Source organism: Chenopodium quinoa, unplaced genomic scaffold (assembly GCF_001683475.1).
Source record: "Chenopodium quinoa cultivar QQ74 unplaced genomic scaffold, ASM168347v1, whole genome shotgun sequence".
In the NCBI taxonomy this organism is placed as follows: Eukaryota; Viridiplantae; Streptophyta; class Magnoliopsida; order Caryophyllales; family Amaranthaceae; genus Chenopodium; species Chenopodium quinoa.
Genome location: NW_018744041.1, coordinates 2,178,766 through 2,191,230, shown reverse-complemented (window position 1 = coordinate 2,191,230; position 12,465 = coordinate 2,178,766). Strand labels below are relative to the sequence as shown.

Here is a 12,465-nt window from a genome sequence, read left to right as displayed (position 1 = left end):
TCATTGGGTTAGATTATGTACATATATAATTACCAATCAAATTTTGAGAGTCCATATGATAATGATAACATGAAGTATTATCAATCAGCTTAATCTATTAAAAGGTGTCTTTAAACGTCTAATCATTATTTAACTCTCATCATTAAGTTTTAGCAGTATAATTTCTGAACATAAACTAAACTATATGGATATTGCCATTTAGATAAAAATACAGGACTCCAAATGCATATGGTATTGTATTCGCTTTCAAAATACTTCGTACATCCTTAGTCATATATATTGATTGTGCAATTACAATCAACACTAAGAATCAAGATTGGCCTAATGATTGGAGGCCCTCCTTCCACCCCTCCTATAAGAGGGGTTCGATTCTCACCCCAAACAAGTTGGATCCCTTATTTTTTCCCAACTTACAAGGAAATTTTCCTTAAAAAAAAAAATACAACCAACACCAAGAAAACCAATTTTCTTATAGATATTTTACTAGTGCATTTACTTTTTTGACAAAGTGCCTAATGGGTCTATATTACTCGTATTTCCTATCTTTCAGGCTACAAATTTAACACTATTTTTTTATACAACTTTCGAATAATATACAAAGCATTATAAATTACAAATAGGTGAGGACAAATTTAAATTTGCGATCCATATATAATTTCTACATATATTTTCTCTACAATTATACGGAGTACTTTAGTACCCAGCCTTTCTATAGTTTCAATATCTCCCTCTCAAAGGTCTTGAAGACTTATTACTAACAAACAAACAAAAGACAAATATATATATATATATATATATATATATATATATATATATATATATATATATATATATATATATATATATATATATATATATATAAACAAAGTTACATTATTGAACAATTCTCTGTATACCATAATAGCAACGTTGTAATTAACAATATGGAATCTATTAAAGACTTGATGACTAAGACATCTTTAATTGGTCACATTCCTTTCTTTGCTACCACATATGCTAAGCATGCCAAACACGCTAGTTACTAGCAACTACTAATATAAAAACACTAGAGAAGTTTAATTTGGTAACTCTAGTACGTACATTCCTAGAGCAAGCTAAGAGAGAGTAAGTACATTGTGTGATCAGAATGGCGGATTGGGGGCCGGTTGTGATCGCGTTGGTGCTATTCGTGTTGCTCTCGCCGGGGTTGCTATGTCAAATTCCGGGGAAGGGAAGGATGGTTGAGTTTGCTAACTTGCAAACAAGCGGCGTTTCCATACTTATTCATACCATAATCTACTTTGGCCTCATTACTATCTTCCTTATTGCTATTGGTGTTCATATCTACACTGGCTAGTTATATAAAGTCTTCAGCTTAAATAATTATAATATCTTGTTACTATTATATTGTTTACATTTTTGGGTGTTCTAATTGTAAGTTTGGTTGTTTTGAGTGTGCAGTGCTTATTTATCAATACAAGTATGTATCATGCACTATTGCACGTGACAACTACATACAATATTTATCAAGAGTAATTAGCTAAATTATACGATGTACATGTTTTGCCAATGTATGTGATCATTGTTAATGTCAGTTATTCAATTCTTTTTTCAAGATTATTATGATGATGATAATTTTTCATAGTCTCATTATGTGAAGTAGAAATGTACAATGCTATTTCAAGGTCTCAAGGTTGCCATCTTTATTATACAGTTATACCACGTACAAAAATTATACTAGTAATATTACCGAGAAATTGAGAAAATATTGTACAAGTTTATCATAGGGATAATAATGTATTTTCAAGTGAGCTATCAAGGGTTATTTAGTAAACTTACTCCCTCGATTTAACCAACGTTAAAGCCTACTTTCTCTCTCCTTCATTCTCATTTTCTTCCTTCCTCTACTCATTGTTAACAGCAGATTTTTTATTTTTTATTTTTTATTATTATTATTTTTTTTTTGTTAACTTGGTAAAAGCTTGGAAGAATCTAACAAGGTGATCAGCTATTTTAGTATCAATTTTAATTTCACGAATGACCGTCATTCTTTCATATTCGGGCATTGGTATTTTGGTAGTGACAAAAATAGAAAACACAATAATTATTCAAAACCAAGCCAAGCTTGGTCTAGTGGAGAGAAGAATACCTTTTAATTATGAGGTTGGGGGTTTAATTCCCACTAGTGATAATTTAGGGGAGTGAGATTCCCTTATCTTCCCCCACTCTTCCAAATTGTCTAGCCCGCTAACCCGGGTCGGAAAAGGTTCCGACTTGATAGGGCCTTTCTTCTTACCAATCAAATATATATATATATAATAGTATTTCTATAATTGTATTTCTCTAAGTCCTACCTACTAATTTTTTATTTATTTTTGACCTTGACCGTATCTCAACCCTCACGGTTTTTTTGATCTGATATATACACGTCTGATACTTTAAGAGTGAAGGGAAAGGGTCAGTGGGAAACTGGGAATTGAACCTCCAACCTCAAGGTTGGAAGGTGACAATCTTACCACTAGACCAAACTTAGCTTGGTGGGTCTTGCCAACTAATAGACATTAGACATGGGAATCATGCATGGCAATAATTGTCCCTTGTTTGCAGCAATGTAATCGTATCGTATTTATTCGTATCAATATCCATGTACAGAGATCTAAATTTAAGCCTCTGATAAGCTGTGCACTGTGATCACAGAGACAGGCCAACAATGTCAGGCAGACGAGCTCTGCTAATACAACAACGATTATTACATGATCCGCTTGAATAAAATTAGAGTTGATCATGACCCGAGCCAAGACCAAAAACCAGGCCTTATCACCCTGAAGCATCAGGCTGAAATGGGCAGTGCAGCCTGGCCTGGATCAGACCGGCTATACAAAGATCACCTCTAATATCACGGCAATAATGACAGCTATGACCCAGTATAAAACACGGTTTTATTTAAATATGCGTACACATTTCATTAAGTTACAAAATATTTTAGTAGCTTGCTTTCATTGCATTCTTTAATTCAGTAACCGTGTTCTCTCATTTTTCTTAAGAAAATAGGAAATAAGATCCGGAAGCCATATACAGATATAACAATGCCCCATGGCTTCAAATTTACACATTTGGGATCATCATAGAGAGCAGCATTGTCATGATATGAAAATAATAATTTCAACACAAAAGAACCTTCATGTTCTCTACATTACTATAATATCCACTGTAGTAGGCAACTGTCATAACCTAAAAACAAATTTGTCCCCAACCCCCCCCCCCCCCCCCCCCCCCACCAAAACAGCTGAATGAAGAAGCCACATATCCATAAGTTCTATAACAATCTTTAAAGCCAGTTACCCACAGACCACATTCCAATAGCTTTTCGGCTCATAGCAATTCCTTTGTATATCAAAAGAGAAGCCAAGGATTACGAATGCCCACCTTCTCTATAGTTGCAATAGTGCCTCTGTGCCTCCGCAATATCCTAGCCATCTTTACATGAATTTCCAGGCTGCATTAATACAGATTACAGGGAACAAATGTTATTTACTTTTTTTTCCCAATATTATTGTAGATGTCAAGGAAACTCAAAAATGACAATACTATTAGTCAACATCAACAAATAAATACAGCATGAATCCACAAATTACATATAAATCACTGCTTCATACTGTTGCTCGACATTAAAACAAGGAACAGAACTCAACCAACACAATCATAGTCAATTATTGATTACTTTATATGTTTAATCAATATTGGGGTTGTTAGAAGTTAAGCTTCAATTAATTGCACATTATGCATGACAAAGGGATGTATTATGACACATTTGGATAAAGTTTGTGACGTTGTGAGATCTGCATCACATATCATTGAATGACTAATATTTTTCCATTTTTTGCATTCTAAAAAGCAAACTTCTAAACGCTTGAGAATATGATATCTGTGTGACAGCTCGTGAGATCTTCAGCATTAATCATCAGTTACAAGGATAATCAAATATATATACTCTAAAAGATAATCTAAAATCAACAATCAAATAGCAATCTAGAAAAAATTAACATGATATTAATAAAAAAACCATAACTGTGACTACATTTGATGAAGACTAACTAGCATATTAGTTCATCAGCACATTTACCAGGAGTAAGGACTTCATCAAACGAATACACTACTAGAACAATATAGCACCAAAGCTTTGCTAAATAGGCACATTGCCCCACAAACCAGAAGATTAAAAACAGAGGTTAGTGTTGTCTTATAGTGGTGTCCTAAACCACCAACATTAAGGGAAAGTTTATTAAGCAATAATAAGACCTTGTTAACCTGGGAATGTAACTATATGTAGAATAATTAACCTCAAGGATACAAGGTCAGACCCGTAAAGTCGTAAACCCTTCATTCAAAAACTAAGGTCATGCATTACATTATCTAAAATTGTAGCATAAGATCAAAATGAGCAAAATTTCTAGATTCCCACAAGAAAAAAAAAGGCATGTGGTTAAATGAACTCTGGAATCCGGATGATGACAATTACCAACTAATTAATTCATGGTTGTTCAGAGGATAATGACGGGAAACAGGACAAGGCTTTTGATTAAATAATTCTACACACTTGTCACAGTTTGCCAGTCAAGAAAGATACCAACAAGCAACTACATGTATTCAACCTCCAAGGAATAAACTTGTATTTTATGTTACATAAGAATTACTAGAGACCAGTTCAAATTCTTAATGACTGAATTACTCATTATAAAAATATATTAGAACAATAAAGTATAGTACATGCCCATGATTCACCCTTAAACATATCCCTGTTTATCAAGCACATGAAACATGCTAATACAAAGTCAAAATGCCTTTATTTTCACCACCATAAGCAAGAACACACGTGTTTACCGTCACACAAAAGGACTACCAATCAGGCAATCACATTCAACCAACGAAATGCAATTCATATACACACAAATTCAACCATTTTCGAATCATAACCATTCTCAAATCCAACCAACTCTAGAATAATATGTAAGCAATAAATTTCCAACATAACAAAGTCTCATCAAAGGTCCAAAACTTAGCCCAACTTAGCCTAATACTCTAAATTAATCGTAATGCAGTGAAATATAAATCCTGCCAATGCCAAGGTCTCACCAATGATCCAAAATATAACCCATCATAGGTTCGTATCCTAACACCCAAAACTAGACAAAACGACACCGGATAATGATATATGTAGCGCTAAAGGCCAAAAATTATAAGAAGTTAAAAATAAGAACACTCCACATTAAAAAAAAATACAGATCCAATGAGTGGTTGTGTCATAAATTCCTAAACTAAACACCAATTACGAGATATATTTAATGCCATTATTTAAACTTAATAACCCCCTAATCATTAAAAATTATTACTCGTATTACAAATATAATTACTCCGTATTATAATTATTGCAGTCAAAATCATAAATTTCCTGTACAAACATAAACAAGACCAAGAAATACAACAATTACAGCCAGCAAAATTAAATTATGAAGTACCAAAAAAAACAATTAATCATGATTAAATTAATTATGCAAATCAATACTATATGATGATAAGAAAAATATACCAGGAATATCTTTCCGAGGGGAAGACGGAGAAGAAGGCGGAGCAGAGGTGGCGTAACAGAGAAAAGTCCGGCCCAAAACCGAAATACTGGTAACCAAACCCACAAAATAGAAGACCATAACAAGCCCAATAACCCAAGGTAACAACATGAAACCAATGAAGAAGGTGACCGATCCACAGAGCATCAAAGCCAGAGAAATCCCCAACATCAACGACGCGAAGCCCGCCGGCGTTATCTGCGGAGGAACCCTAACCGCCGGCGCCGACGACGACGACGACGGCGGAGGAGAGTAGAGATTATGGTCGGAGAAATTGAGCGATGACGGTGATGGTGGGTAGCGTAAGATGTTGAGTATAAGTGAAGATAATTCGTACAAAACCCTAGATTGAGGTTGTTGTTGTTGATGATGATGATGATGGTGTTGATGATTTTGTCTTCTCATCATATTGAAAATTCAAAAAAAAATTAAGGAAGAAAAACCCAAAATTGGGATTGAATATAATTTTAGAAAAAAAATAAATAAATAAAAAATAAAAACCCTAGATATATTGGGGGGAAAAATTGCTAAAATCGAGGTAATTGGATAATGGAGAAGTTTGAGGGAAAATCGGTATTACAGGTGGAGAGGTGGGGTTAGGGAGAAAAAAAAGGGGGAGTTTTTGAGGAGAGAGAAAATATGTTGTTAGAGAGAGAAAGTTTTGGGGGAAGCTTATCTGGTAATGACGAAGAGGAGGGAAAAGGGAACAAGGAAGAAGAAAGGAGGTGCTGCTGTGTTAAGAAGGACCTAAGGTGGGGGCTAAAAGGGAAAAAGTGATGTTGAATTTTATATTCAATTATTAATCAAAATAAAACGAAGTAATTATACATCATCTAGTCCATGTTGATACTTATAGGAATTTGACTTGTTACATCCAAAGGATGAAAGACATTGTTTTGTTCATCTTATTTTAAATTTATTTTTAAATTACTACCTTCGTTTTTGAAAGAACGATTCATTTGGTACTTTCTCTATCCCTAAATTACATTACTCTTTTTAGCATTTATTCCTCATATAATAGAGAGAAAGAGGAATGTAATTTAGGGACGGAGGGAATATAATTTTAGTTTAAAAAAAGAATGATCCATTTGCATTAAAATCTCCGCCAATTTGCAATAATATTTGAGCAAAATTAGGTTCCCCATATAAAATTTTGTTTCTCTATGTACTTTTATTACTTTCTCTCCCTGCTTTTTACAAACCCCTTATAAATTTATCTTTCCAATATGCTTTTACTTCTTTTTATTTAATTTTCTTAATACCCGCGAAATCAACCCAAATGGGTCGTTCTTTCGGGGACGGAGAAAGTAATAAATATGGATTATAAATTAATTTAAGAAAAATTTATAGAATCAAATTACTAAAAAAAAAATTATAAAAAAATGAAAATAAGTGTACGTTAATTTATTGTAAGACGTGTTAATATTATTTTTTGAGAAAACGTGTTAATAGTACGGAGTATATTAAAAGTATTTAAAATTATAATAAAATTAACGTATACCCATTTTATACAAGACTTATAGCAATAATTATACTATATTGAGTACTTTGTATAAAATACTGCATAAAGCCGCGAGGTAATTAAAAATAGCGTATAAGGGCTTATTTTATTCACTTATTTCAAGTGTAATAAATTCATATTAATCATATAAGTTCAGTTCAGGAAAAACAAGTTTTTATTAGGGGTGAGCAAAGACCCAGGGTACCCGGTACCGGACCCGGAACCGGTTAGGATCCGCCGGGTCCGGACCCGGAACTGGTCCCACCGGTTCCGGGACCGGGTCCAAAATGTCGGACCCGGTTGTAACCGGTTCCGGGACCGGGTCCTAAAATTTCGGACCCGGTACCCACTGGGTACCCGGTTTAAAAAATATAAAAGCCTAAAAAACCTAATACTTCAACTATTCAGCATTTCAGCAACGCCTCTTGCTCTTCTCCTCTCACCTTTTCTCTTATCCTTTCTGATTCTCAGTATCCCCTCTTCCTCTCTAATTCTCAATCTCCCCTCTTCCTCTCTGATTCTCAATCTCACCCTTTCTTTCTGGTTCTCAACGACTCCTCTTCCTCTCCTCTTCTCTCTTCCTGGCTCCAGCATCGTGGGATTGGAGCACCGTCGTCCAACATCGAGGCCCCGTCGTCCACCATCTGCCGTCACCAGAGTTTGTTTATACTTTAGTTTTAGTTGAATATAGGTTAGTATGTAGATCTAGTTTTATTTTTCACATAATTTACGATTATAATTATCTTTTTTAATGAAATTGTAATGTAAAATTATAAATTTTGTAATTTAAGTTTGTAGATCTATTTTTTCGAAATTTCTGTTTTTTTTTTCTCGGATTTTCTGACAATTTATGTATAATTTGTTTTTTGCGATTTTTTTGTTCGTTTTTTTGTTTTTTGTTCGGATGTTGGATGTATGTGTGGAATCGATTTGGGTTTTTTTCTTTTTCTTTTGTTTTTCTGGGTTGTGGGTGCGGTGGATGCCTGACGGTGGTGGGTTTTTTTTTTCAATTTTTTTCGTTTTTCTGGGTTATGGGTGGGTATCAATGGGTCTGGGTTGTTGGGGTTATGGTGTCTGGGTTAAGGGGGTTAAGGTGGTTAAGGGGTGAGTTGGGGTAGGTGGTAGAAGGAAAGAAGCTTGTGGTGGTGGGCTGTGCGTAGGGGTGTATGTATTAGTGGTGGTGGGTTGTTCGTAGGAGGTTGTTGATTAATACCGGGTACCCGGTTTTGGAACCGGTTCCTACCGGGTCCGGGACCAGTTCCAAAAAATTTGGATCCGGTATTAACCGGTTCCGGGACCAGTTCCAATTCTTGGGACCCGGTTATAACCGGTTCCGGATCCGGGTATTACAAATATGACCGGGTACCCGGTCTTGCTCACCCCTAGTTTTTATAACAGTTATCTAAAGGCAAATTACAAGTTCTAATAAGTTAAGATAAAAATTATATTAGTTTAGATAACTAGATAAGTGAAATCGAAGCCACGTTTAAACCAAAGTTTTGCAATTAGTTTAGAATTTCTGTTTTATACGCCCGAGTGTACGGTACACCCGGGTAATCTGCTCATTATTTTTTGCTCTTTATTATATAAGCAAAAATTAATGAGCAAATAACCCGGGTGTACTGTATACCCGAGAGTAGATAACAAATTATAATTACTCTCTCCATTTTTAAATGCTTGCTCCACTTTCCTTTTTCGACCGTTTTTAAATACTTGTTGTTTTGGGTGTTTTTGTCCCTCGTGAGAGTTACGTCACGAAGTCTGATCCGGCTGAGTTGTACCTGCAAAACAACGGAGACTCCGGGTGGTTGGAGCTCCGCCTCCGACGATCAAGTTAGTAGTTTGAAAGGGAATAAAGAGTACGGAAATTTAGGTGGAGATCTGCCTGGATTCCAAGCTCAGGTATTTCTGTGATGTGAAAAAATGTAGGTGTAATCAATGATTGAATGTGTCCCCAAAATGGGGAAATATCTCCCTATTTATAGGGTCCTTGGAGAACGTGCCCCTATTTAGGTCACTTGACCTAAATTTCAGTAGGCTTGTTGTAAAACGACGTTTCTAGGGATTTGGGCCCTTGAAGGCCGCCATTTCAGAGATGTATCTGAGGGCGCCAAGTGTCAAGAGGATATTAAGCCACATGGGTCATCCTGAGCTCGACACGTGGCCTCCTCTCATTAGTCCACGTGTTTAGGGTATTTTTACCTTAAACACTTGTTTCATTTCTTTATTTAGAAATTTTTTACAATATTTAATTAATTTCTCTCACCTAATGAACCCACCATTAATATATTTATTAATTTCATGTTCTCTTTCCTTCAGTCCTTCCGCTACTTTTTCTTTTTACAATTTTTTATTCTTCCAGTTACCACACAACCTCCATATTTTATTACTCCGTATATTGTTCAATTTCTTCTAAATTCCATGCATGAAAATGGAGCAAGTATTTTAAAAGTTTTTGATTAGTTTAGAGCTTAAAAAGGTAATTATCCAACAATGAAGATTTATCGAGAAGCAAACGTGGAGGAAAAGGCGGGAAGACGCGAGGGGAAAGGTAGCGTGAAGAACACGCATAGTTATGATTGAAGCAGAAAGAACAGTTTAATTAAAAAAAGAGGTTGAGTTGTCAATATTAGAGGAAGGGGGTGTGGGGTCTACTTGACGTGGACCTTATCTTTGTGTATAATGTTTATTACGTTGCCTTTTTTAAAAAATAAAAAAGTTTTGTGAGATTAGATCTTGTGGTTGTAAATTGGGTTCTTGTTAGAGATGAGATGTTAATATGTTATGGAGAGTTTAATAAACTTGTTGCACTTTCCCTAGGAAGAAGAATGTAAGTTGGCCCAATTTGTTACAGTAAAATACTCCTTGATCCATATGATTTTCCCCTATTTTTGAGGAGGTAAAGTGAGATTAATGAATGATAGTGTAGATCAATCATACCACGTGGGTGCAAATAAAAAAGCTATACTCCCTCTGTTTTTTTTTAAGCGTTACATTTTCACTAACATATAGTTTTATTTAATTGACTTAGATATTTGAAAGTGATAGTAAGGTATAAAATAAAGATCTTGCGGTTAGAAGTTTGTTAAAAATTAATATATGCGAGAGAAAATAAAGGGCAAATACAAGTTTATCTACCACTTAAACGAATTTTTGTTAATCTGGTGGCATTTTCGTAAATATATTGAAAAAACGTGGTTATTTATTCAGTACTTTTGGTGAGCTGTCCGATTACGGTTTGCAACTTGCTTTTACTGTTTGGTAAGGAAATTACACATGTACCCCTCAACTAATAAATAAAAAGACACATGTACCCCTCTATTGATACTTAAAAAGACAATTATACCCCCAAATAATCAAATTTTGTTTATCCGGGGAATTAACTGAGTCCAGCTCGAAAATAAATACTTTGGCCCTGTTCTTTTGAGTTTTTAATCAGTGTAGAGTATAACAAAAACTTTCAACACTACAGTGCATAGCGGAGCATAGCAGAAACTAAGGGTCTATTCTCATTAACTGAATTGAACTGAATAGTTAATGAGAGAAGGAAATTGGGAGCTAAACTGAACTGAAAATAAGTAAAAGAGAACAAACCCTCAAAAGAATAGAGTCTTCCTTTTTTGTTTCTTTATAGTTGCAACACTTCACATTTTACGTTTTTTCGGCGTATGATTTCAATTGTTAATATATAGCAATGTGTAAATATTATAAACATTTGATATTAAAACAGTATAAATCGAGACGAACCTAACAAGCTCCCACATGACTATATTTTTATATAGCTATAAATCATCTTAATTATTTAAAGTGAAACACCTAAATAATATAAAAGTCAAACTGTTGCAACTGTTAAAGAAAAAAAAAAAAGAGGAATTAATTTTTACTAGGCGAAGAAAAAAGGGATAGCGATGAAGAGTCAAAACTCAAGAGTGTGAGACTTTGATTTGACGAGAATATTAAGCTGGTTAGTAAAAAGGGAAAAGATTGAGGATTATAGAGATGCCAAAGATCAAGCTAGGCGCGCTATTTTCATTTCACATAATCTGATTGAAATTTTTTAAAAAAATAAAAAAATAAAAAAAATAATTTGGTCAAACTTTGACCTAATTTGTACACTAATACCGTAATTCGTAATAGTTCCTCTGTTTCTTTTTTATTGCACCTTGAGTGATCTTGTGATTATCAATGTGATAAAAAAGATCATGTGAATAGTGTAAAAGTATTTATGGTTCAATAAAAGAAAAACGAGAAAGTATAAATTTCATTGAGTGAAATGTCATTAGATTTGTATTAATTAATACGAGTATTTATTTTTCACATATAAGATTTTCATAATTTTTAAATTACGACAATAAAAATATTCAATGATAAATAATCACATAAAAACAGTTTTTATTTTATTTGATTATCTCTAAAATAAGTTGATATCTACTTAAATAAGTTGAACTAAACATAGCTTAAAAAGTGAAGAAATTGAATGAGGTTGCGAATAAATTCAAGTACAACAAGTAATAAAAAAAATGAGGATATATGGAATGAATACGATGAGTATTTAAGAGTCTGTTCTCATTGACTGAACTCACTTGAACTGAACTGAACTGAGCTGTCCTGAACTGAACTGAATATTTTTATAAGAGAAGAAAATTAAGAGCTGAACTGAACTTAACTGAACTGAACTGAATTTCAACGTAAGAGAACATACCCTAAGTGTGGGATAGCTAAATGTTCTTGTTTGTAACACGACATTATCTAAACTCGATCTAATTTCATTTTAAATACTCTGTTTTTTTCTAATACATCAATAAAGCTTTTTAAACATAGTTTTTAATCAGTCTCTCACTTAACATTTTTCTTTGTTGCTAATACAATCAACTCGTGAACGTACTAAACATACTCGTATTTTGATAGAATATAGGAGTGTAACTCCCTAACAAAGTAACAATACTACTCCTGTCCTTTAATTACCAACTCAAATTTCTTTTTGGTACTATGCATATGCATTTACTCGAATATTCTTTTTAGTAAACAAAATCCTACAATTTATTTTTATAATTCATTTTCTAACTTGTGTTTTAAGGGTCTATTCTGATAAACTGAGTTGAGCTGAGCTGAACTGAACTGAACTGATTGGAGCATATTTGAACTGAATTGAAATAAATTGTTTATGGGAGAAGAAAATTAGGAACTGAACTAAAATAAATTGATTGGAGCTGAAATGAACTCAACTGAAATTAAGCTGGAGATAACATACCCTAAATAATCGTTTTACTTACCAAATCAATACTAACTTGTGTTCTAAATGGTATTACCGTATTAGTAGTCTCAATGACTAATGTAGTTAACATCAATTTGGACTTTTAT

At 33.8% G+C, this 12,465-nt stretch overlaps 2 protein-coding genes across 2 annotated transcripts; one reads left to right on the top strand and one right to left on the bottom strand.

Moving 5' to 3' along the window:
- Window positions 1-1,061: 1,061 nt before the first annotated feature.
- Window positions 1,062-1,582, top strand: LOC110690533. The gene has a single exon (XM_021867390.1). The coding sequence runs from the start codon at window positions 1,127-1,129 to the stop codon at window positions 1,334-1,336; it is 210 nt and encodes a 69-aa protein (XP_021723082.1). The 5' UTR covers window positions 1,062-1,126; the 3' UTR covers window positions 1,337-1,582.
- A 1,659-nt stretch (window positions 1,583-3,241) lies between these two features.
- On the bottom strand, window positions 3,242-6,381 carry LOC110690532. The gene is made up of 2 exons (XM_021867389.1): window positions 5,567-6,381; window positions 3,242-3,475 (listed from the first exon to the last, which is right to left on the bottom strand). The coding sequence occupies exons 1-2, from the start codon at window positions 6,009-6,011 to the stop codon at window positions 3,459-3,461; spliced, it is 462 nt and encodes a 153-aa protein (XP_021723081.1). The 5' UTR covers window positions 6,012-6,381; the 3' UTR covers window positions 3,242-3,458.
- Window positions 6,382-12,465: the final 6,084 nt, after the last annotated feature.